This window comes from Dendrobates tinctorius, unplaced genomic scaffold, assembly GCF_039654945.1.
Source record: "Dendrobates tinctorius isolate UK_male_01 unplaced genomic scaffold, ASM3965494v1 ptg000082l, whole genome shotgun sequence".
Classification (NCBI taxonomy): Eukaryota; Metazoa; Chordata; class Amphibia; order Anura; family Dendrobatidae; genus Dendrobates; species Dendrobates tinctorius.
In genome coordinates, this window is record NW_027361750.1 from 8522837 (window position 1) to 8548865 (window position 26029).

The following is a 26029-nucleotide window of genomic DNA, read 5'->3' on the forward strand; positions in this document are numbered from 1 at the left end:
AAATAATTTTCAAGTGAGGACCTATTCCACCATAATCTTGTTTTTTTCTGCATAACATTCCTATATTTGTGCATTAAATCTTTAATCTCAAGAGAGGTATCCTGCGAAACAATCGGGATATTTCTTGAAAAAATGTCAGTGGCCTTGGAACGCCAGGCACTCTCCCTGGCTTTTAAATCCATAACACGGACAATCTGTTATAAAACAGCAAAAGATACAATATTTCAACACTATGTCCAATAATGCAAGAATGGCACTTCAAAATAGATCAGAAAACACACATAATTTTTTATATAACTTTGTGGATCGCTTCTTTGTGGTGAGCTCAGTTTGTGGCTACCACAGTGTGTTTTCAGCTCTGAAATATGGCAAAACTGGTGGCAAATGGCATCTTGGCAGCTTGACGCTTGATTTTCCTCAATTCATGGGCAGTTATTTTGCACCTTTTTTTATCAAAACGCTTCTTGCGACCCTGTTGGCTATTTGCCATAAAACGCTTGATTCTTCGGTGATCACGCTTCAAAAGTTTGGCAATTTCAAGACTGCTGCATCCCTCTGCAAGACATCTCACAATTTTTGACTTTTCAGAGTCCATCAAATCTTTCTTCTGACCCATTTTGCCAAAGGAAAGGAAGTTGCCTAATAATTAAGCACACCTTATATAGGGTGTTGATGTCATTAGACCACATGCCTCCTCATTACAGAGATGCAAATTGCCTGATTTACATAATTGGCAGTTGGCTTTCAAGCCTATACAGCTTGGAGTAGGACAACATGTATAAAAAGGATGATGTGATCAAAATACTCATTTACCTAATAAATCTGCACACAGTGTAGGAAAAATTTTAATTCAGATATTGAAGTCTATACTACTGACTAAATAATGACTATAGACATCTTTATGGTTAGTACTATTTATTGCAAACTATTATTTGACTGCTCCTACTGCTAAAGGAACAAATCATCACATTTTGTTAAGTAATTGCTAAATATACAGTCTCCTTCTACCAATGTAGCTGTACTATCACCTGAGCCCAAACTGCTAATTATAAGAGGAAGTATTACCAAAATACTGTAAAGTTGCCTATATGCCTTCAAAAGGAACATTCAACACACACCCTTCATTACCCCCTTATACACATGTAAAGTGTCCAAGAGAGGTAGTTGCGACGGAGCTGCTGTCCAGTTGCACCCTGGCTCTTTACACAAGTCTTCTGTCTCCGTCAGCCTCAAGGATTCGTTGTCCACTTCGGCAGTGCACCTGTGACTGACCACCTGCCCCCCATGTAATTCCACATCCACTGACCTCATGATGTCAGAAAACCTGGTCCGCTTGTGAAACCTGGCCAGAGCTCTAGTCTCCAGATGCTGTTGGAATGTCAAACAGGGAACTCCATTTACCCTTCCACTGTCTCGACCGGTTGGCCCATACTGCCCCTAGCAATCCACCCCACCTGAACTGCACCATACACTTCGCTATCTGAATTTGAACTCCTTGCACCCAGGAAGTGCCCCCATTTTAGGCTGGTTTCAGATTTGCGTTCTCCTTTCTTCCTCTGTGAAGCTCCACCTACACTCCGCCTACTTCTGTAGGCGTCCTGTGTTTCCCTGCGTACCTATCTTAAACATTGGGTACGCAGGGACATGTTTTGTATGCAGATGTGTCCGTATGCGGCGATTTGATGTGTACAGCGACTGCACGGAAATGCAAAAGTATCAGCCTTATCAGCACTAGTGCCCACCCACTGGGCTAAACCTAACAAAAAATTCCTACCTAACATGCTAACCTATTATCCTTATTCTACAACTTATGATGTCCTAAGCTTATCCCTATGCTGTATTCACATTATGCATTAACACCTTATATACTTGTACATCACCATAATGCATTACAATGGTCACACATTACTTTTACAAATAAACCCACACAATGGTATTCACGTGACACGCTTGTTGTCTTCGGGGCAGGAAAAGGATAAAACAGTCCACATCAGGCACCTCTGGCAGCTGATTTATTTTTTCCTTGAGACAAAGTGTTTGTGCCTGTTGAAATCCAACAGCTCAATCCTTCTATTTCCCAAAATTATCCGTTGGAGACAGTCATAAGGTATTTGGTCAGTCTTGCCAAAATCTCCTGGTTTACCTAATTTTGCTTCCATGTGTTTAGGTTCCTGACCTGTGTGCTGACAGGTGTTGGTTGATGTATGGCAAGAAGCTGTAAGGTTTTTTTGTTTTCAATAGTTAGTTCACTATGTGTGTCAAGATTAAGACGTGTTAAACCTAGTTCACGTAGTTGTAAGGAGAGAGACCTGGCGGCGGGTACCTGCATGCCGGGTCCGGAACTATAAAGGCTGCATCCTTTGTTCCGGGAGAGAAACCTGAGTGGAGAGGACCTTCCCCTGCTGTCTGGGGGAAGTGCAAGAGAGGCTGACCTTCCCCTGTTGCAGGATAGAAGAAGGAGAGAGACGGAGCTTCCTGCTCACCCAGGAGAGCCGGGAAAGCGCGCACAGCAGCAGGGGGATAAAAGGGTGAAGCGCGCCAAAAAGGACAGTCTGGCACCAGCGCAGAGCAGTGCGGAGGACAGCGCAGAGAGCAGCGCGCAAAGAAGAGCGCGCTCAGCTTCCCCCACCAGAAAGTACCGATATGGTGACAGGCTGTATAGAAGGAGCCCCCTTCACCTGCAGAGTGGAGCCTTGCCAGCAGAGCGGAGACATGCAGAGCCATGCCAGCAGAGCAGAGATAAGCCGAGTGCCGAATCCGGCGTGATAGTGAGTACCGCACACGCTCTGCCCAAGAGTGACCGCATAATTGACAGACCCCTGCATACAGGTCCACCGTTTGTGGACGACCGACAGTCAGCTCCCTGCTACCCTCCGCACTAGGAGGTGACCCTAGTGAAGGCAGAGACAGCACTGTGAGTCTGATGCAAAGAGAGAGAGAAACAGACGGCTAGGACAGAGCCTCGCTAACAAGGATTTGTGTACACCGCGGAGAGAAGTTCTGTTCCGACGGTTCCCCACACTAGACTCAGTACCATGCTAGAAATGTTTGAGCATGGGAAATCTTCCTGCCTCCCAGAGACTTCGCCTAGACGTCTCGCGCCGCTGTAGTTGGTGCCACCGTTGGATCCCCACCTGTTACAGACCTCACCGAGACGTCACGTGCCGCTGTTGTCGGTGCCACCTTTGGAACTCTGAGGAGCTGCACCGAAGAAGACTACAAACTGATAAGTTTCACCTCTTTATTACTGAAATTTCATTCGTCTCTGACCTACCCTGCCACTCTCCCAGTTCTGCCCCATTCCTTATCATCATCCTACAATCCCTCACTCCCTGCGTGGAGTACATTCCCCTGTAAATAAACATGCTAACCCTTGCTCTGCCTGTGTCCTGTCACTGCATCCCGCGTTCCTGCTTGTTACTTTACACTGTCACTACATTCATGCCACTGCTTGCTACGTTCATACTGTAGTTTTCTCTGCCTTGGAATTAAACTGTTTGTCCAGGGTTAACATATTGATGACCTATACATGGGATAGATCAATATCAGATCAGTGGAGATCTGACACCCGGCACCCAACGATCAGCCATTATCTGCTCCGGCAGAGGCTGGATATAAACAACATACAAAGCAGGAACATCATACATCATCATAAATCCGCACAGGGTTGAGTGGCCACTGGTGGGTATAGCAAACCAACTCCTACTCATTTCAATAGGAAAGGTCATCAGTACCTTAGTCCTGGATAACCTTAATATTAGAGGGGATACAACCATGACAAATCATACGATTACATTTTTTTGCTTTTTAATTATATTCAAATCAGTTCTGGTGGGATCACAAAGTAATTAAATACTTAGAGGGACAAAAAAAAGTCTTCACTTGATGTTCATTAAACATGTATTTTATTTGTTTTAGAATTACAAAGAAAGCAATTAAATAGTCTAAGAGAATGCAATGACAGCCGCAAAATATAAATGCAGCCCAAAAATAAAAAGTTTTACGGAATTACAGCTTGATATGAGAAATGAATATATAGATCGCAAAATATTACAGGAAAGGACTAACATTTGAAAAATGTTGCGGTTGTTCTATAGTAGTGGGATGTCCACAAACAATTTCAGAAGGTCATCCATAATTTTAAAAAAAAAACACAGTCATAAAACAGCCCAAAACAATCCAAACATCCCGGGCAGGTCACGTCTTTTCTGTTTTGTTATGTGATATAAATGAATTTTTTGTGCTCTTAATAAAGTGCAGAGCAGCATCAAAGCCGAGAGCTGTGCAAATTGCAATTACTTGTCCTATCAAGAGCAAGTGATGTATAAAGACTTGTTGCATCAAGGAAGACTATATATACTGTGTTTATATAGATATAGATATATACAGTATATAGTATATATACACACATATTCACCAAACCCACACATAGCTGCGACATATGAGATGGATTGGATCTGGGGGTGCTCTTATGCCTTAGCTCTTCAATCGGATCTATACAAGAAGGGGGTCCACACAATAATGTACATAATAGGGCATAGACAGGGAGTTTCCTAATGGGACACCACATTGAAATATCTCTTGTAATATTGAAATATGAATTGTTATAAAATTTAAATATCAATTGTTGAAATTGACTCACTATTAGGCCTTTAGATTTGGCGCTATTTTACATAACATACTGGGGATGCCATATGAAAATCAGTCCTCTGATGCAATGACACTATCAGAATTATTATGTAGAAATAGATTATTTCACTGATATCTTACAGGTCAGCAGGCAGAGGCTGTGTATGACCCTGTGTCTGTAGGCCATTGTTTGCAGCTTAAAATTTGCTGATGGAGTCCCAAAAATCCTTAGTGAATGTGAAACTTAAGACTTTATATCTTGCTTAAAGAGTTAAATAGCCCAAATTGTTGTCTACATCTACTATAAAGGGGCCGATTTGTATGATGCGCTCCATGAGAGAGCCGATACTATATTTTTTCTTGCGGTTTATTTGCATACATCCTTAGAATTTTACATAATTATGCTAGGTATTGACTAATCTTGTCATTCTCATATTTGTATTCACAATAGACTTGCTATAGCACAAGGCAAACTGGAATAACCAAGTTCTCAAAAGGATCCTATTTTGGACCTTCACAACTACAAGTTTATCCAGTGTCGGACTGGGGTGCCAAGGTCCCACCAGTAACATTAGGGGGCCCACTTTTCACCTGCATATAAATATATAAATATTACACTGCCATCGTTGACAAATTTATCTACATCTCTAATAAACTGGGGAGTTTGGTTAATGAATGATGACATGCTGCTTTTTTCTGTATAGAGTGAACCAAGTGAATTATGCCACGTACTGCCCATACAGCGGGGTTGGCGCCCAGAGCTGCCCAGGGGCCCACCAGGGAATTCCCCTGTTACCCTATGTGCCAGTCCGAGCCTGAATACATTTCCTGGGGTTGTTTTTGTAGGCCCAGACACTTACCATGGCCCATTCTCAGTACTGAGATCTGAAACAATAATAGAATGACAGATATTGTTTCGCATCATGTTGTTAAAGCAACTTAATATTGTCATCAGTAGATAATGGTGAAGCTTTTTATTACAATGAGCTGAAAGGCCGAGCAGTATTACAGCACAGGACACAAGATCAATGAGCATCAGAGCTCTGAAGCTAATAAGAAAAGACAAACTGGATAAGTCTGATCTCTCCGGATATAATCACAAAGCTCGCTGATTACTCTACTCCTGGGGTCAGCTGAACATTTACAGTGGAGTTTGCCTGATATTGGACCTGAGCCATCGCCTGCATTAGAGGCCATTTGTATATGCCCCTTACCAAGAGACCCATCCCCAAAGGATCTTCATTTTGTCATTTATGGCGATATCTGTACATGTGACAGAGGGAATCGATTGGCTCTGGTATTACATTAAGATTAAGAATATAATTATTTTCCTTAAGGGAGCATCTATAGGATCAAACCATCACCTGATTGTGACCAAAACCACCTACCAATTTGCAAAAAACAAGTCCATTTTTCCATCCCTGTTAAGAGCCTGTAGCACAAAAATTGTCAGTATTGTTTTCCATTTGACCAATGTCATTTTTCTTACTAAAGCAATAACACAGGATATAGTTTATTGGGTGGGAGAGAACGTGGACAGATCCACGTCAACACAACAAGTGTCTTCCATATAAATATCACAAGAGAAATTTGCATTGTTAACATATGGACATGGCTAACTTATATGCATGGTACTTTGCAGGAGAATTGCAAGAGAATAAAGTGTAAGGTTTGCCGTTTGGCCTCCTCTGGTGTGCGATGGGCCACTTTTAGGGTTACAGATTGAGCTAAGATGTCTACTGATCCGAGATTAGCAGCTACATACAGAGTCACGGAACGGTGGCAACATCAGGGCCATATTAATCAGCAACTGAGTCTATCATGGGCTTTTTTTTTACATATAGTTGATCTGAGTGTGGTTAGTCATTAGTTGCAATAATGCAGCCTGTACAAGCATCCTGATTATCAGCTCATTATACATTTCAGTGGAAAATGACTTACCAAATAACTTTATGGATTTAAACATATCATGCTTTAAATGAAAATCAGTATCATCTGTATATAGTTACCAAACATAATTACCATATGTACAAGATTTTGTCCTCATCAAAATGCATAGGTTGGAGAATAAAAAATAAAACCTTGTAGTTCTTCAGCCAGACTGGGTTAACGAAAAGTAATATGAGTTACATAGTTTATTATACATCATAAGCATCTGAATAATCATAAGTTATAATATAAATATTATTATTATTATTATTATTATTAACCCCTTATGAACCAGGCAATGTCTAATTTTTGCGTATTTTTCTCCTTTCCTTTTTTCAAGAGCTATAACTTTGAAATGGTGAAAAAAACAAACAAAGGAATTCCACCTTTGTTTTTTGAGTTTTATTGTTAAAGAGTTCAGTAAAAATTGGCAACATGATTCTTTGGGTCAGAAAGATTACAGTAATACAAAAAGCATATACTTTTTAATATTGCAGTGATTGTAAGAAAAAAAAATAATAATTTTGGGGGGGAAAAATTTGGCTTGTGTCACCAATTTCTGATATTTGTAATTTTAATTTTTCCACAAATAGGGCGAATGTACACACATTTAATGAATATGTATAAACTAGATGTGTGCCCGATGCTATCGCATCAGGAGGGCAGTAACATCACAATGGGGGCAGCTGTGTGGTGCTGAGGGTGGCGGCCTACCCACTTCCGTGCAATCACAACCAGCAGGAAAGACAGTATTTTGCGATCTGTGCTGGAGATGGTGTGCGGCGCCACCAGAGGGTGGCCGCACCCAATCTCCAGCACAGGCCTCAAGCCGCGGTCTTTCCTGCCGGCTGTGACTGCACAGAGGTGGGTGGGCAGGCAGCGGCGGGATCTGGCGCGTGTAGTCAGGCAGTGGGTCCTGACGGTGGTCTGGTGGTGGCATCCCTCTCATTACTCCCCCCCCTAATTACACCCTCTCATTGTACCCCTTTTATTACACCCCTCTCGTTATACCCCCTCGTAACACCCCTTTCACAGCCTCATGATCGCAGCAGCGGCCTGGATCCAAGCGGCGGCTGGGATCCAAGCAGCGACTGGGATCCCAGAGGCGGTCAGGATCGCAGCGCCGATCGGGATCGCAGCGGCAGCCTGGATCCGAGCGGCAGCTGGGATCCCAGGGGCGGTTGGGATCATAGTGGTGGCCTGGATCCGAGCGCCATTGAGATCGCAGCTGCGTTCGTGATCGGATCGCAGTTGCGTCCTGGATCCGGGCGGCATCACTTGGGTGTACCAAAATGGCGGTCAGCGTACTTCCGGTGTGGCGCAGTGGATTGTGGGATTCGGACATCCAGACAGAAGTGGATGACAGACAATTTAAGGCAATTATATATATATATATATAGATAGATAGATGGCAGTGCTTTGTTAAATGTTCTGCCCATCATTAAGGGGTTAATCACAGTAAGGAAATTAAATAGAATTGGGACGGGCTAAATGATCCGGTGCTGAGTGAGAGCAGACGTTCAGAGAGCGGAGTGAACCCGCATGTGATATCGTAACTGCTCCGTCTCCATGAAGTGTTGCCCGCACGTCGTACAGCTGTAGCCTTTCTCTTTAATGTGTGTGCGGCGCACGTGGCTGTCATGCGCAGCGTGCGACGCAAAGGCCTTGCCACAATGTTTGCACTTAAAGGGTTTTTCTCCAGAATGTTGCCGTATGTGGGTGCGGAGGATGCTGGAAGCTGTAAATGCCTAATTGAAAGAAAAATGAAAGAGAAGACGTGTTGATCCAAGATATATGAGGAATCAATGTAAAAGCTGTTTTTATAGCAGCTGGAAACTGTTTTGAGATATTAATGATGAATAATGCATATACATCACAATAGGTGGAATTAAAGGAATTACAAAAATGAAAAAGGAAATGTCATTATAAATAAATTACTCAATATCTTCCATTAATAAATAACAATTGTTTTATATATGGGAGTAATCACTATATTAAACTAACTTTTTACATTGATTATCTCCACAGACAAAAAAAACAAGTGTGATTTGCTAACCAATAAGAATTTGGAAATATATTTATAATTACACTTCCTTTAGTATTTTTTTTTTCATTTCTTTAAAGCCCTTTAAAAAAGGGGGAGTCCAGCTCAAGAAGAAATATTTGTACATATTAAATAGAGATAATCATTATATATCGATGTCCCAATCTGAAAATATGAGCAGCTATCCCTGGTCCCCCATATGGTTTATAAATACATATAGTCGTATACTGTAAGTTTTGCTTACAGTTATCCAGCAGCCCGGCCTTGTTTCCTTCCATAGCAAACTATGGGATCTATTCTCCCTCCAGCGCATTCTTCCGGCACGTCAGTTGTTGCACTGGACCCTTCAAACAGTCGGATTCTGAAAACACTGCATGTTACGTTTTTCTATTGGTTCATCAATTTTGGAGTAGAAAGTGGAGAAAAAGCCTCCTGACAGCCAGTAGCGTTCTGACTTCACTTGTCATGAGTAGAGGCACAAGAAAGCTGATGGGACAGATATTTGGAAATCTGACCTCAGGCCTTTCTGAAATGCTTGCATCAGTTGTGCCTCAGCTAATGACAACCCGCATCCAAGCAGCATCATTTGTCACCAGTCTTTTGCACTTCTGCTGAGCCAGATCAATATATGATCGATAGCATTTCCTACCACGGCTCCTTGAAGGGTCCAGTACAACTCATGAGTGGGATGAATATAAACGATCCCACAGCAAACTATGCAACGCCAGAGAAAAAAAAATGGATGACTAGATAGGTGGTTACGAGGTCATCTACAAATTGGCAGAGTTGCTCAGCGATTGGTTGCAGTGCTATCAATGTGACGTAACCGCTGCTGTCGATCAAAAACACTGGCACAGCAGCATCAATTCAACGTCAATTTGTTTTGTTTGTTTTTTTTTTGTTTTTACACATCAATGGGATGAAGTTAATTGAAAAGGGAATTAACATATAAAAATATGATACACTCAGCGCTACAGTAATAGGGAAGTGCTGTTACCTTGTTGCAGTAGACACACTTGTATGGTCTTTCTCCAGAGTGGACCCTCATGTGCTTGTTGAGACTGGATGACTGAGAAAAGCTCTTCCCGCACACCGTGCACTGTAACAGGAGAGACAGGTGTCAATCACACAATCAGATTGCTGCAGTGCTGACGTAGCAGGGTTGAGATTGTTGTAGGAAGTAAAGTGCTGAGGAGTTTGCCATTTGGCACAATTCATCTTGAATCAATCATGTATTATCTTTACTGTTACATAGGACTCCAGATAGCTTGATGAGCTGGCTTAATACACAGGCAGTTGGACAATTTTAAAGGGATACACCCTAAAGTTTCCCAATTTCTTGCACAATTGAATGCCGTTCTGTGTGGGGGGAGAATAGCGACTAATCAGATTGCAAGTATCTGCATCCATTTCCTTATAACACCAGCTTATAATTAGGATTTAGTACCCCTTTAATGAATGTAACCCAGATCACATTTCCATATATTAGAAACATCTTCGATAACGTTCAGCCCACTTCTGCCATCCAGGGAGAATGGAGACCCCCCACCCCCATTTACATTAGATGGTCGGCTGGTCTCGGCAACATCAGGGGGGTTACCAAACCTTTTTCTGATGTGTGCAGTCACCTTTATACAACTGGAAAAATCTGGCCAACAAGGCAGCATAGATAACGATGCAGGTAGGTATTTAGGACTCAATTATGGACCTGTTTATAGTGTGCAGCCAGGTACCAAGGCCTAATCACAAGGAGGCAAAAACCTTGTATTGATCCTAGATACAACTCTAATATTACACACAATGCATTAGTTCCAAATATGTGTAAAACACTCAAGAAAATCATCGCAGCCAACTGAACTGTTAAATAATGTAAGCCGGCCCGTGAAATGGAAGTGTGTCTCATTGAGCCAGGCCTGGATCTATTTCAGTTTACAAGCCTTTCAGATCTAAATAAGGGGCCTCCAGCCAAACCCTACTGAGATAATGGCAGCCACCCGTGACTTCACTTAACGCTTCCTCTGCTGGAGAGAAAAGACCATTTATCACTGGATTCTGCTGGATGCAGGCACAGACTGGCACACCGGATAACAGGTGAATTCCTGGTGGGCCTCTGCTTAGGTGCTGGCCCATCTCTCCTATATTAGCAGTATTCAGCATAATATACATGATTCACTATGTACAGAAAAAAGCAATATCTCCTCTTTCATTTAATACACTACCAAGTATACTATTATATAGAGGTATAGCTAAATGAGTGAACCAGGGTAATGGATTTTCAGAACAATAAGCCCCCAGAGTCAATGTTACTGATGGGCCCTTGGCACCTCAGTCTGGCAATGGCAGGATGAGTATATAAGGCAATGCTGAGACTGTTGAACCTAAGAAAATGAATAAGTGGGACTTGTAGATATGTAAAATGAAACAAAAAGGGCATCCCCTCATGTAAAACCTTGACAGACTAGTATAAAGAGCAGAGGTTTCCAACAGGGGAGTGATTACCTCTTGATGTTGTGTACAAGCGGATCAAACCCTGTCATCGGGTATGAAGTACTGTAGTGACTGCTGATATTTGACATCGCCTGGTGTTCCCTTCTTTCAGTAGAAGGGTTTGGAGGGTTCACCAAGCAAGAGTAGGAAAGTATAAAAGATAATAAAATTGGCGCCATCATTCCAACAGAATGTAGCGTCAGTCCAGAGGTAAGGGAAGTGAGGATATTTGTGCATTGTCTTACTAATAAAATAACAGCTCTTTCCACTCGACTGATTATTATTATATCGCCATTTATTCCCTGGCTGATGTATCTTCCTTTGGAGTTAAAGCTACAAATTATTGTCCTTATTCTACAATATACTCTATTAGTGGGAAAAAAAAAAGTGGGTGATCTGCATTGCTGGTTTGGGATCCGCAATAAAGACCTTATTTCCGGTATCAAAATGTCTATTTGATAATATTCTCAAAGCATTTTGAAGTTGGGAAGCTTCTTCAGGAGACCAGTACAGTGGTTTCAGGTCAGAAACATAAAGTGAGAATACATTGCTGAAATAAAGCATTAATCTATAGGTTTACCAGCTGCTAATCAACAAGTAGCGCCTGTGAAATTCCCTGCCATTGCCAAATAAGACCATCAGCAGAATACAGACTCTCTCTAGTAAGAGCCCATATTCTGCTCTGGGGAAGCGGACACTGCCTGCCTCTTATCGGACAGACATAGTATAGTAATACATAACACTAGGATGAGGATATTACGGCCTCTGCTCTGAAATAAATGCTCTACTGCCAAACACACAAATACAATTCAGAATAATTGGAGTTTACATTAAACAGAAAACAAAAGTAGATAATACAGACTTTAGTGTCCCCCGTGAGAAATCAAAAAAATAAGAAAATATAGACAGACGTACAGAATCATTAATCAACTACTATCTTCTAGAGCCAATTCTTTACCATTCACATTCAGCCACCATCAGCTACAGAGCCTCATGTAAAGGGCCCAAGAGATAAATGTGGCCCTAAGCTGCTGTTTGGAGAGGACGGTGGATAAAAAAAGGTGGATAAAAAATGGCAGCACTTACTTTGTGGGGTCTGTGCTTCTCGTGAACATGTAAGATGTGAATCCTCAGTCTGTCCCTCTTCTCAAAAGACCTCTTACACAGATTGCAGGGAAATTTTCTGTCCCCTTGGTCCACACAGCGCGTGTATTTAAGGTGCTTATCCCGGTAATATTTGTAGGCGAAGACTTTACCACATCTGTCACATTTGTAGCCCTCTCCAGACTCTATAGGGGTAAGCGACAAATACAGCATGACATTCCAAAAAAGCCAACATATGAGCCCCGTGCTGCTCTCAAATTAGAACATTAACAGAAAGCAAAATGTTCAATAAGTTCAAATCATTCAAGGTACATGTACTAGTAGGTGTACACAGTGGGATATAAAAGTTTGGGCACCCCTGGACAAAATTACTGTTACTATGAACAATTAAGAAAGTTGAAGATGAAATCATCTCTAGAAGGCCTAAAGTTAAAGATGACCCATTTCCTTTGTATTTTAGGCCAAAAAAAATAAGACACACCAGACCATAAGACACACCCCAAATTTTGGGGTGGAAAATAGGAAAACAAAAATGTAAATAAAATGGTGGTGCATGATAGTCCGTTTTAACGTTAGCTTACATGGGGGGTGGAGGCCGTTGAGTGGGGTCACCGGAAGCAGGATCGCTGCTTCAGGAGGCTGGCAGTGGAAGCGGGTGGACTTTGGGGAAATGGTCGCTGAAGGCGAGTCATGCTCAGATTGAGATCTCAGGAGAAGAGATCTCGTCTTTTGAAATCTTAATCTGCTCATGCACCACCTCCGACGGCTCTTTTCCCAAAGTCCACCACAGGGAAATCATTGGAAAAGGAGACTCAAAAACATCTTATGAGAGCCCAGGGCCCGCAGCATCACTCCAAACCTGGTACCGACGCCGGTCTTCAGAGGCAGCGACCCTGTCTCTTGTGACCCCACTCCACCGCCGCCACTTCCCCCCCAGTAAGCTCACTTTGGATTATAAGACGTACCCATTTTCCTCTAAAATTTTATGGAAACTGGAGAAAAAAGTGTGTCTTATAATCCGAAAATACTGTGTATTTTAATCTTTTACATTTTAAAAATTACAAAACGGAAAATGCACCATTGCAAAAGTTGGGCACCCCGCATGTCTGAAGTCTAGTAGCACCTCCTTTTGCAAGTATCACAGCTTGTAAACACTTTTTATAGCCAGCCAAGAGTCTTTCAATTCTTGTTTGAAGGATTGTCGTCCATTCTTCCTTGAAAAATTCTTCCAGTTCTGTGAGATTCCTGGGTCGTGTTGCATGCAGTGTTATACTGAGGTCTAGCCACAGATTTTCAATGAAGTTCAGATCAGAGGACTGTGAGGGCCATTCTAAAACCTTCAGCTTGCGCCTTTTGAGGTAGTCTATTGTGGATTTTGACGTGTGTTTAGAATCAGGATCCATTTGTAGAAGCCATCCTTTTTTCAACTTCAGCTTTTTTACAGATGGTGTTGTTTTTATCAAGAATTTGTTGAAATTTCATTCATGCTTCACTCTACCCATGCAATATTCCCTGTGCCATTGGTTGCAACACAACCCCAAAGCATGATTGATCCACCCCCATGCTTAATGGTTGGTGAGAAGATCTTTTCCGGAAATTCTGTGCCATTTTCTCCACACATACCTTTGATCATTGGTCAACAGGACTTGCTTCCAAAATGCATCAGGTTCATTTAGATGTTCATTTGCATGCTTCTGAAGGTGAATTTAATGATGAGGATGCAGGAGAGGTTTTCTTCTGATGACCGTTCTGTGAAGACCATATTTGGCATATCTTGACTTTCACTGTTCCTGCTAACTGCCATTTCTTAATTACTTTTTCACCTGAGCAAAGGGCAATTTGAAAATGCTTTGCTATCGTCTTTTAGGATTCTCCTGCTTTGTGGGCCTCCACCATTTTCATTTTCAGAGTGCTAGGCATCTGTTTAGAAGAACCCATGGCTGCTATTTTTTGGCACAAGGTTAGAAGGGGCTGGGTTTTTATAAAGCTGGGAAATTTGTATCACCTAGCATTTCCTAAATATGATAGTGAACAAGCCATATCACTTACAGGCTAATTAAGGTCAGAAACCTTGGTCAAAGTTATCTGAGCACACATCTCCAAGAGTGCCCAAACTTTTGCATTGACCCATATTCCTTTTTGTAATTTTTAAAATGTAAAAATTACTTTTTTTTGCCTACAATACAAAGGAAATGTGTCATCTTTAATTTTAGGCCTTTAGAGATCATTTCATCTTCAACCTAATTGCTTACAATAACAGTACTTTTGACTAGGGGTGCCTAAACTTTTACATGCCACTGTAAATCAAAGGATAATGAACATTGTACTTTACAATAGTTGAATCATTAGCAGTTAATGACTGAGCAAATAATCCTGCTCATCAGAATATGCTAATGTCAATACCAATTACTGAGCCAGCTTTATCTCCAGGTCCTCAGCTCAGCACTGGATTCTCCTAGTAAGGATTACAGCATACGTTTATACACACTTATTCACCTGTCAGTAACAGATCGCACCCCGTGTACAAGAGCCAGCGGGTAATGAATTCTAGTGCTGCACACAATCATATTACATACATTGTGTCTGATTATTATATGTTATTAATCTGGATTACTCTACTGTTATAGAGGAATTTGGCGAAAAAAATTATTTAATGTAAAACTATTGAATTTTATACAATATATTAGTTATATTAGTAGTAAAAATAATTAAAAATCTAATGTGCAATAAAAATTTCAGTTTCATTATATTAAAATATATTGTTATAGGCACTTCCTACCAAGGACACCATCTGTATGGAGTTTATACGTAATCGCCGTGTTTGTGTGGGCTTCCTCTGGGTTTTCTGGTTTCCTCACACACTCCAAGAACATGATGATAGGGAATCTAAATCGTGGGCCCCAATGGGGACAGTGGTGATAAAGTCTGCAAAGCGCTGTGGAATATGATAGCACTATGCATAATAATAAATAATAATATTGCAAATCATAGAATGTTAGAGTTGGAAGGGACCTCCAGGGTCATCGTGTCCAACCCCCTGCTCCATGCAGGACTCACTAAACCATCTCAGGGCAGTTTCACACGTCCAGATAATTCCGGTACCGGAAAAACCGTTACCGGAGCTATCCATGTCCGTGTGTCCATGTGCATACGTATGCCATCCGTGTGACATCCGTGTGCTATCTGTATGTCCGTGTGTACCATCCGTGTGCTGTCCGTATGCTGTCCGTGTGTCCGTGTTTTTGAAAAATTATTTTCAATGTTAACCCTTTGACTTTTAAAAATGCACACGGATCGCACACGGACAGCACACGGACAGCATCCGTGTGCGGTACGTGTTTACACGGACCTATTCACTTGTATGGGTCCGTGTGATCCGTGCTGTTGCACAAAAACGGACATGTCAGCATGTTTTGTTTACGGATACACGGTCCGTGAAAACACGCTGACATCTGCATAGACACATTCATTCGAATGTGTCTGTGTCAGTGTCTCCGATACGTGAGAAAACTGTCACTACACGTACCGGAGACACTGACATGTGAAACTGCCCTCAGACAGATGTCTGTCCAGCCTCTGTTTGAAGACTTCCATTGAAGGAAAACTCACCACTTCTTGTGGCAGCCTGTTCCACTCATTGATCACCCTCACTGTCAAAAAGTTTTTTTTCTAATATCTAATCTGTATCTTCTCCCTTTTAGTTTCATTCTATTGCTTCTTGTGTTTCCATGTGCAAATGAGAATAAGGATGATCCCTCTACACTGTGACCTCCCTTCAGATATTTGTAGAGAGCTATTAAATCTCCTCTGAAGCTGGAGTCACACATCGACTCACACAGCGACTCACCAGCGATCCCGACAACGATATCAAAGTGTCAGGATCGCTGGTAAGTCGCTATGTGATCGCTGGTGAGCTGTCACACAGACAGCTTCACCAGCGATCAGGACAGCGACGCCGAGCGCGGCATTGCTGTGTTCGTTAGTTACCAGCGCGCTGATGCAGGGAGCTGGTAACTAACGTACACATCGGATATCCAAGGGACTTTTGACCTGCGGATTTATCTGCGGATTTTGAAAATCCACGCGGATCAATCCACAGCAGATTCCGCAGCGTGTGCACACAGCCTTAGTCTATTTCACACATGTTGTTTCTTAGTTCTATTACTCGCATTCTGTAGAAGTAATTTTCGTTTTTCTTTCCCAGATGTAGAATCTTGCTTTTCCCCCTGTTAAATACCAATCTATTAGTCATTGCCCATTGATCAAGCTTATCTAGATCCTGCTGAATCCTTTCTCTGTCTTCTGTAGTGTTAGCTATCCCTCCTAGCTTTTCATCATCTTCAAATATGATTAATTTACCTGCAGTTCCCTTATCTAGATAATTTATAAAAAATGTTGAACAATACAGGGCCCAGGACAGAGCCCTGTGGTACCCCACTTGAGACATTCTTCCAACTGGATGTGCAGCCATTTATTACCACTCATTGAGTACGATCACTAAGCCAGTTAGGAATCCACCTAACTGCAGCTTTGTCAATCCCATACTTGGCTGCTCATTATAAGATTTTATGTGCTCATATATTATAGATTATTAATAAGATGTATCTGGATTGTATTTCTTTATGTTATATCTTTTTGTGTATCTGTGTATGTGTCATATATATATATATTATAATTTACATGCAAATATGTGTGTATGTGTGTAATATACACAGATGTGTTATATATATATCTATTGATTTTTTTTGTATCTGTGTGTATAAATGATATATACACACGTACAGAAAAATAGATAATAGATAAATAGACAGAGAATAGATAGATAGATAGATAGATAGATAGATAGATGCATGGATGAATAGATAGAGAGATAGATGATAGATAGATAGATAGATAGATGCATGGATGAACAGATAGATAGATAGATAGATAGATAGATAGATAGATAGATGATAGATAGATAGATAGATAGACAGATAGGAAAAAAATCAGGCAGAACTCCAGTTACAGGAAAAATGCGGACTTTAATCCACATTTTTCCTGTAACTGAAGTGCTGCCTGATTTTTTCCTATTTATATTTTTGCGTTGGACAACCGCATTATTCAGGACTATTGCACCCAAAATCTGCTCAAGTTTGTGCTGCTGTCTGTTATTTCTATTTAGATAGATAGATAGATAGATAGATAGATAGATAGATATGGGATAGATAGATAGATAGATAGATAGATAGATATGGGATAGATAGATAGATAGATAGATAGATAGATAGATAGATAGATAGATACATGGATGGATGACTAGATATATAGACTAAAGAAGTAGATTTCAGATACTTGTTATTATACAATATAGTGCCATATGCATTATAATACATTTGCACATCATAGTATGTTTTTGAAATATTATTGTAGATAAATATGATTTACATCAAAATAACATTAAAATTACAGGATCTTATTGAACCCAGGGAATTTATCCCTGATATGAACATCGATTGGAATAAATTAGATTTTATATTTCATCACATAGGAAACTGTTCTTAGCTTTCATTGTACTGATAATTGATGGCACCATGTCCTCCTGCGGGTGGGTCACATGGATTACCTTCTTCCTGCTGAAAGGGGGCTTTGCCCTCATCTGTACCCCTGAATCTGACCGGGATGCCCTGGTGCAGCTCGTAGCAGCCTCCATACCAGACCAGCAGCTCCTGTCTGGGGGCGATCTCCTTGGAGGTTTCATAGTAAATGTCGTTCTCACACTGAATTGCCACCAGGTTTTGTTCCTGCGAGAATCGGGCACAATTCACAAGCGCCATCCAGTTACCGCATGCGCCTTTCCCGTCTATGAAGTGACTGAGCCTGCCATCTTCAAAGATCTGCCGGAGGGAAACACAGGGGACAGGGTCACAGCTAGGAATCGCGGGTCAGTATTCACATTGGAAGCAGGAATGCGATAATGTGATTATCACCATCACATCAGCTTCATATATATCTGTAATTGGACATCAGCAGGATTCAAAGCAAAAGAAATAATTTTAGGAGATGTAATAGCTACTGTAGATAAATCATAATACAAAGATTTTAATGCTTTTTAATGTGGTTTTAGTGTGATCTACTGTAAATATAAATATATGAATATCGGTATGACGTTATTAATATAGAACATTTGATCAAATGATAAGACATTACTGTGACAATACAACCAGAATAATTAAAATAATTATATATAACAATAAATGGTTATATTACACATCATAAGTGGAAGAAAAAAAACAGAAAATCATTTTAAAAATAACAGGAAAACGAAATATAACATTATCTACGGTGTAGCGATGTTTTAGGAAGGAAAACTTTATCTAACATGTAGCTAAGAAATGGTAAAAGAAGACAGAGAGGGGTGAGAAGAAGACAGCAGAGAGGGGAGAAGAGGTGACAGCAGAGAGGGGAGAAGAGGTGACAGCAGAGAGGGGAGAAGAGGTGACAGCAGAGAGGGGAGAAGGTGACAGCAGAGAGGGGAGAAGAGGTGACAGCAGAGAGGGGAGAAGAGGTGACAGCAGAGAGGGGAGAAGAGGTGACAGCAGAGAGGGGAAAAGGTGACAGCAGAGAGGGGAGAAGAGGTGGCAGCAGAGAGGGGAGAAGAGGTGACAGCAGAGAGGGGAGAAGGTGACAGCAGAGAGGGGAGAAGAGGTGACAGCAGAGAGGGGAGAAGGTGACAGCAGAGAGGGGAGAAGAGGTGACAGCAGAGAGGGGAGAAGGTGACAGCAGAGAGGGGAGAAGAGGTGACAGCAGAGAGGGGAGAAGAGGTGACAGCAGAGAGGGGAGAAGAGGTGACAGCAGAGAGGGGAGAAGGTGACAGCAGAGAGGGGAGAAGAGGTGACAGCAGAGAGGGGAGAAGAGGTGACAGCAGAGAGGGGAGAAGGTGACAGCAGAGAGGGGAGAGAAGGTGACAGCAGAGAGGGGAGAAGAGGTGACAGCAGAGAGGGGAGAAGGTGACAGCAGAGAGGGGTGAAGAGGTGACAGCAGAGAGGAGAGAAGGTGACAGCAGAGAGGGGAGAAGAGGTGACAGCAGAGAGGGGTGAGTAGAAGACAGCAGAGAGGGGAGAAGAGGTGACAGCAGAGAGGGGTGAGAAGAAGACAGCAGAGAGGGGAGAAGAGGTGACAGCAGAAAGGGGAGAAGGTGACAGCAGAGAGGGGAGAGAAGGTGACAGCAGAGAGGGGAGAAGAGGTGACAGCAGAGAGGGGAGAAGAGGTGACAGCAGAGAGGGGAGAAGGTGACAGCAGAGAGGGGAGAAGAGGTGGCAGCAGAGAGGGGAGAAGAGGTGACAGCAGAGAGAGGAGAAGGTGACAGCAGAGAGGGGAGAAGAGGTGGCAGCAGAGAGGGGAGAAGAGGTGACAGCAGAGAGGTGAGAAGAGGTGACAGCAGAGAGGGGAGAAGGTGACAGCAGAGAGGGGAGAAGAGGTGACAGCAGAGAGGGGAGAAGAGGTGACAGCAGAGAGGGGAGAAGGTGACAGCAGAGAGGGGAGAAGAGGTGGCAGCAGAGAGGGGAGAAGAGGTGACAGCAGAGAGGGGAGAAGGTGACAGCAGAGAGGGGAGAAGAGGTGACAGCAGAGAGGGGAGAAGGTGACAGCAGAGAGGGGAGAAGAGGTGACAGCAGAGAGGGGAGAAGGTGACAGCAGAGAGGGGAGAAGAGGTGACAGCAGAGAGGGGAGAAGAGGTGACAGCAGAGAGGGGAGAAGAGGTGACAGCAGAGAGGGGAGAAGGTGACAGCAGAGAGGGGAGAAGAGGTGACAGCAGAGAGGGGAGAAGAGGTGACAGCAGAGAGGGGAGAAGGTGACAGCAGAGAGGGGAGAGAAGGTGACAGCAGAGAGGGGAGAAGAGGTGACAGCAGAGAGGGGAGAAGGTGACAGCAGAGAGGGGTGAAGAGGTGACAGCAGAGAGGGGAGAAGGTGACAGCAGAGAGGGGAGAAGAGGTGACAGCAGAGAGGGGTGAGTAGAAGACAGCAGAGAGGGGAGAAGAGGTGACAGCAGAGAGGGGTGAGAAGAAGACAGCAGAGAGGGGAGAAGAGGTGACAGCAGAAAGGGGAGAAGGTGACAGCAGAGAGGGGAGAGAAGGTGACAGCAGAGAGGGGAGAAGAGGTTACAGCAGAGAGGGGTGAGAAGAAGACAGCAGAGAAGGGAGAGAAGGTGACAGCAGAGAGGGGAGAGAAGGTGACAGCAGAGAGGGGTGAGAAGGTGACAGCAGAGAGGGGTGAGAAGAAGACAGCAGAGAGGGGAGAAGAGGTGACAGCAGAAAGGGGTGAGAAGAAGACAGCAGAGAGGGGAGAAGAGGTGACAGCAGAGAGGGGAGAGAAGGTGACAGCAGAGAGGGGAGAGAAGGTGACAGCAGAGAGGGGAGAGAAGAAGACAGCAGAGAGGGTAGAGAAGGTGACAGCAGAGAGGGGAGAGAAGGTGACAGCAGAGAGGGGAGAGAAGGTGACAGCAGAGAGGTCTCCTCACCTCCCACATCACAGAGTTGTCATCATAGGTCTTGATCTCACTGGTGTTCACCACTCTCCCCTGGAAGGGACCGTACTTCACTCCTTTGGGGATGACACTTGCACTAAACACCCCAGATTTGGGTAAATCTCCATACTTCATTTTCAAGATTGTCAGTCCTAAAATATAGATATTTTGACTGGCATCTAATCCTTATCACAGCAGAGACCGATGTCATGTAATCATAGGAATGGGAGAATGTACCTTCTGGTAACTGCAGGGCTTCTCTGTCCAAAATCTGAGGCTCCATGCCTAGTGTAAAACATGAATAGATGGATAATGGGAGATCTATATACATAGAGAGGAGAGAGATAAATAGAGAGGGGAGAGATATAGAGAGGGGAGAGAAAAATAGAGAGGGGATAGATATAGAGAGGAGATAGCTATAGAGAGGGATTAGTTAAATAGAGAGGGGATAGATACAGAGAGGAGATAGATATAGAGAGGGGATAGATATAGAGAGGGGGCAGATATAGAGAGGATATAGAGAGGAGATAGATTTAGAGAGGGGATAGATATAGAGAGGGGATAGATACAGAGAGGAGATAGATATAGAGAGGGGATAGATATAGAGAGGAGATAGATATAGAGAGGGGAGAGATATAGAGAGGAGATAGATACAGAGAGGAGATAGATACAGAGAGGAGATAGATATAGAGAGGGGATAGATATAGAGAGGGGAGAGATATAGAGAGGGGAGAGATACAGAGAGGAGCTACATATAGAGAGGGGATAGATACAGAGAGGAGATAGATATAGAGAGGGGATAGATATAGAGAGGAGATAGATATAGAGAGGAGATAAATAGAGAGGGGATAGATAATGAGAGGGGGCAGATATAGAGAGGGGGCAGATATAGAGAGGATATAGATATAGAGAGGGGATAGATATAAAGAGGAGATAGATATAGAGAGGGGATAGATATAGAAAGGAGATAGATATAGAGAGGGGATAGCTATAGAGAGGGGATAGATATAGAAAGGGGATAGATATAGAGAGGAGATAGATACAGAGAGGAGATAGATATAGAGAGGGGATAGATATAGAGAGGGGATAGATACAGAGAGGAGATAGATACAGAGAGGGGATAGATATAGAGAGGGGAGAGATATAGAGAGGGGATAGATATAGAGAGGAGATAGATATAGAGAGGGGAGAGATATAGAGAGGAGATAGATATAGAGAGGGGAGAGATATAGAGAGGAGATAGATATAGAGAGGGGATAGATACAGAGAGGGGATAGATATAGAGAGGGGATAGATATAGAGAGGGGATAGATATAGAGAGGAGATAGATACAGAGAGGGGATAGATATAGAGAGGAGATAGATACAGAGAGGAGATAGATATAGAGAGGAGATAGATACAGAGAGGAGATAGATATAGAGAGGAGATAGATATAGAGATGGGATAGATATAGAGAGGGGATAGATATAGAGAGGGGATAGATATAGAGAGGAGATAGATACAGAGAGGAGATAGATACAGAGAGGAGATAGATATAGAGAGGGGATAGATATAGAGAGGGGATAGATATAGAGAGGGGAGAGATATAGAGAGGGGATAGATATAGAGAGGAGATAGATATAGAGAGGGGAGAGATATAGAGAGGGGAGAGATATAGAGAGGGGAGCGATATAGAGAGGAGATAGATATAGAGAGGGGATAGATATAGAGAGGAGATAGATACAGAGAGGAGATAGATACAGAGAGGGGATAGATATAGAGAAGGGAGAGATATAGAGAGGGGAGAGATATAGAGAGGGGAGCGATATAGAGAGAAGATAGATATAGAGAGGGGATAGATATAGAGAGGAGATAGATACAGAGAGGAGATAGATATAGAGAGGAGATAGATATAGAGAGGGGATAGATATAGAGAGGGGAGAGATATAGAGAGGAGATAGATACAGAGAGGAGATAGATACAGAGAGGGGATAGATATAGAGAGGGGAGAGATATAGAGAGGGGAGCGATATAGAGAGGAGATAGATACAGAGAGGAGATAGATACAGAGAGGGGATAGATATAGAGAGGGGAGAGATATAGAGAGGGGATAGATATAGAGAGGAGATAGATACAGAGAGGGGATAGATATAGAGAGGGGAGAGATATAGAGAGGGGAGCGATATAGAGAGGAGATAGATATAGAGAGGGGATAGATATAGAGAGGAGATAGATACAGAGAGGAGATAGATATAGAGAGGAGATAGATATAGAGAGGGGATAGATATAGAGAGGGGATAGATATAGAGAGGGGAGAGATATAGATACGAGATAGATACAGAGAGGAGATAGATATAGAGAGGGGATAGATATAGAGAGGGGAGAGATATAGAGAGGAGATAGATACAGAGAGGAGATAGATACAGAGAGGGGATAGATATAGAGAGGGGAGAGATATAGAGAGGGGAGCGATATAGAGAGGAGATAGATATAGAGAGGGGATAGATATAGAGAGGAGATAGATACAGAGAGGAGATAGATATAGAGAGGAGATAGATATAGAGAGGGGATAGATATAGAGAGGGGATAGATATAGAGAGGGGAGAGATATAGATACGAGATAGATACAGAGAGGAGATAGATACAGAGAGGGGATAGATATAGAGAGGGGAGAGATATAGAGAGGGGATAGATATAGAGAGGAGATAGATACAGAGAGGAGATAGATATAGAGAGGGGAGATAGATACAGAGAGGGGATAGATATAGAGAGGGGAGAGATATAGAGAGGGGAGAGATATAGAGAGGGGATAGATATAGAGAGGAGATAGATATAGAGAGGGGAGAGATATAGAGAGGGGAGAGATATAGAGAGGGGAGCGATATAGAGAGGAGATAGATATAGAGAGGGGATAGATATAGAGAGGAGATAGATACAGAGAGGAGATAGATACAGAGAGGGGATAGATATAGAGAAGGGAGAGATATAGAGAGGGGAGAGATATAGAGAGGGGAGCGATATAGAGAGAAGATAGATATAGAGAGGGGATAGATATAGAGAGGAGATAGATACAGAGAGGAGATAGATATAGAGAGGAGATAGATATAGAGAGGGGATAGATATAGAGAGGGGAGAGATATAGAGAGGAGATAGATACAGAGAGGAGATAGATACAGAGAGGGGATAGATATAGAGAGGGGAGAGATATAGAGAGGGGAGCGATATAGAGAGGAGATAGATATAGAGAGGGGATAGATATAGAGAGGAGATAGATACAGAGAGGAGATAGATATAGAGAGGAGATAGATATAGAGAGGGGATAGATATAGAGAGGGGATAGATATAGAGAGGGGAGAGATATAGATACGAGATAGATACAGAGAGGAGATAGATACAGAGAGGGGATAGATATAGAGAGGGGAGAGATATAGAGAGGGGATAGATATAGAGAGGAGATAGATACAGAGAGGGGATAGATATAGAGAGGGGAGAGATATAGAGAGGGGAGCGATATAGAGAGGAGATAGATATAGAGAGGGGATAGATATAGAGAGGAGATAGATACAGAGAGGAGATAGATATAGAGAGGAGATAGATATAGAGAGGGGATAGATATAGAGAGGGGATAGATATAGAGAGGGGAGAGATATAGATACGAGATAGATACAGAGAGGAGATAGATATAGAGAGGGGATAGATATAGAGAGGGGAGAGATATAGAGAGGAGATAGATACAGAGAGGAGATAGATACAGAGAGGGGATAGATATAGAGAGGGGAGAGATATAGAGAGGGGAGCGATATAGAGAGGAGATAGATATAGAGAGGGGATAGATATAGAGAGGAGATAGATACAGAGAGGAGATAGATATAGAGAGGAGATAGATATAGAGAGGGGATAGATATAGAGAGGGGATAGATATAGAGAGGGGAGAGATATAGATACGAGATAGATACAGAGAGGAGATAGATACAGAGAGGAGATAGATACAGAGAGGAGATAGATATAGAGAGGGGAGAGATATAGAGAGGGGATAGATATAGAGAGGAGATAGATACAGAGAGGAGATAGATATAGAGAGGGGAGATAGATACAGAGAGGGGATAGATATAGAGAGGGGAGAGATATAGAGAGGGGAGAGATATAGAGAGGGGATAGATATAGAGAGGAGATAGATATAGAGAGGAGATAGATATAGAGAGGAGATAGATAAATAGATGAGGCTTTGCAGCCATGTTTGCTTGAAATGTATGGCTTCTATTTGTCTATCTCTAGATAGAGAGAACTATATACAAAGGATAATAGATAAACAGAGAGAGATAATAGATAGATAACAGCTTTGCAGCCATGTTTGCCTCTGTTATATAGATATACACAGGTATAGCTCCACACACACAAACACATAGACAGACAGATGATGGATGGATGGATACTTAGACAGACAGACGGTTCTACCTGTGCAGGTGTTGGGGATGCGGAGCCCGGAGATGGCATGGGCGCACTGCTGGGCTCTGTGGTCCCCGTGGCCGCCGTTGTACCCATACAGGACCGTGTTGAGCTCCTCCTGGGTGAATTGGTACCTGGTGCCCGGGCTCGCCCCCTCCAGCCCCGGGGAGCCCATTCTCGGAGCCCCTCTGCACCTCCTGGCTTTGGGGCTGGCTGGGGGGCGCTGCGGGGCCGCTGATTGCCCGGTGGTGACGCTATTATTACCGCAGGCGGCTTCCTTACTGTTCACACCAGTCGGGGTGTTCCCAAACACGGGGTAAGTAGCAGGGGGATGGGGGAAGAAGGGCTCCAGAGGCGGGGGGCTGTGTGCCAGCATGGAGGCGATGTCCCTAAAATTGATGGGCGCCAGCGGTGAAGATTTGGTGACAAAACTTCCCAGAGACTTCAGAGGATTGAGCAGGTAATGCGGGTTATTGGTGAGGACGCCCAGGTAAGGGTTACCGGGGGGCAGCAGCGCCGGGAAACAGGAGGCCACGTGTAGGGGCAGGCGGGGAATGTGCGGGGAGGTGAGGGCGCTGCCGGGCACAGACACTGCCATCAGCTCTGCCTGCAACCAAGCACAAATGATCGTCAGCAGCGGCCGGTAGAGACTTCCCTGCAGACAGACACAAGTCACCGACACTCCCCCAAATCCGCTATAAAAACCCCAAATAGAAGATCCACAGCCCCTCCGATATAGAAGATCCACAGCCCCTCCGATATAGAAGATCCACAGCCCCTCCGATATAGAAGATCCACAGCCCCTCCGATATTCCGCTACTCTCTGTACCCCTATAATCACATTGCTCTGCACTTTGTTTGCGTTACTATTTTTCTATAAATAATCCCGACTCATTCATTAACGAAAA

The 26029-nt window shown here is 43.0% G+C and overlaps 1 protein-coding gene across 1 annotated transcript; it reads right to left on the reverse strand.

Annotated features, from left to right (window-relative positions):
- Nucleotides 1–8024: 8024 nt before the first annotated feature.
- On the reverse strand, nucleotides 8025–25719 carry PRDM14 (PR/SET domain 14). The gene is made up of 7 exons (XM_073583990.1): nucleotides 25131–25719; nucleotides 20934–20981; nucleotides 20691–20848; nucleotides 17799–18069; nucleotides 12176–12378; nucleotides 9600–9701; nucleotides 8025–8306 (listed from the first exon to the last, which is right to left on the reverse strand). The coding sequence occupies exons 1-7, from the start codon at nucleotides 25717–25719 to the stop codon at nucleotides 8079–8081; spliced, it is 1599 nt and encodes a 532-aa protein (XP_073440091.1). The 3' UTR covers nucleotides 8025–8078.
- Between the last annotated feature and the right edge of the window lie 310 nt (nucleotides 25720–26029).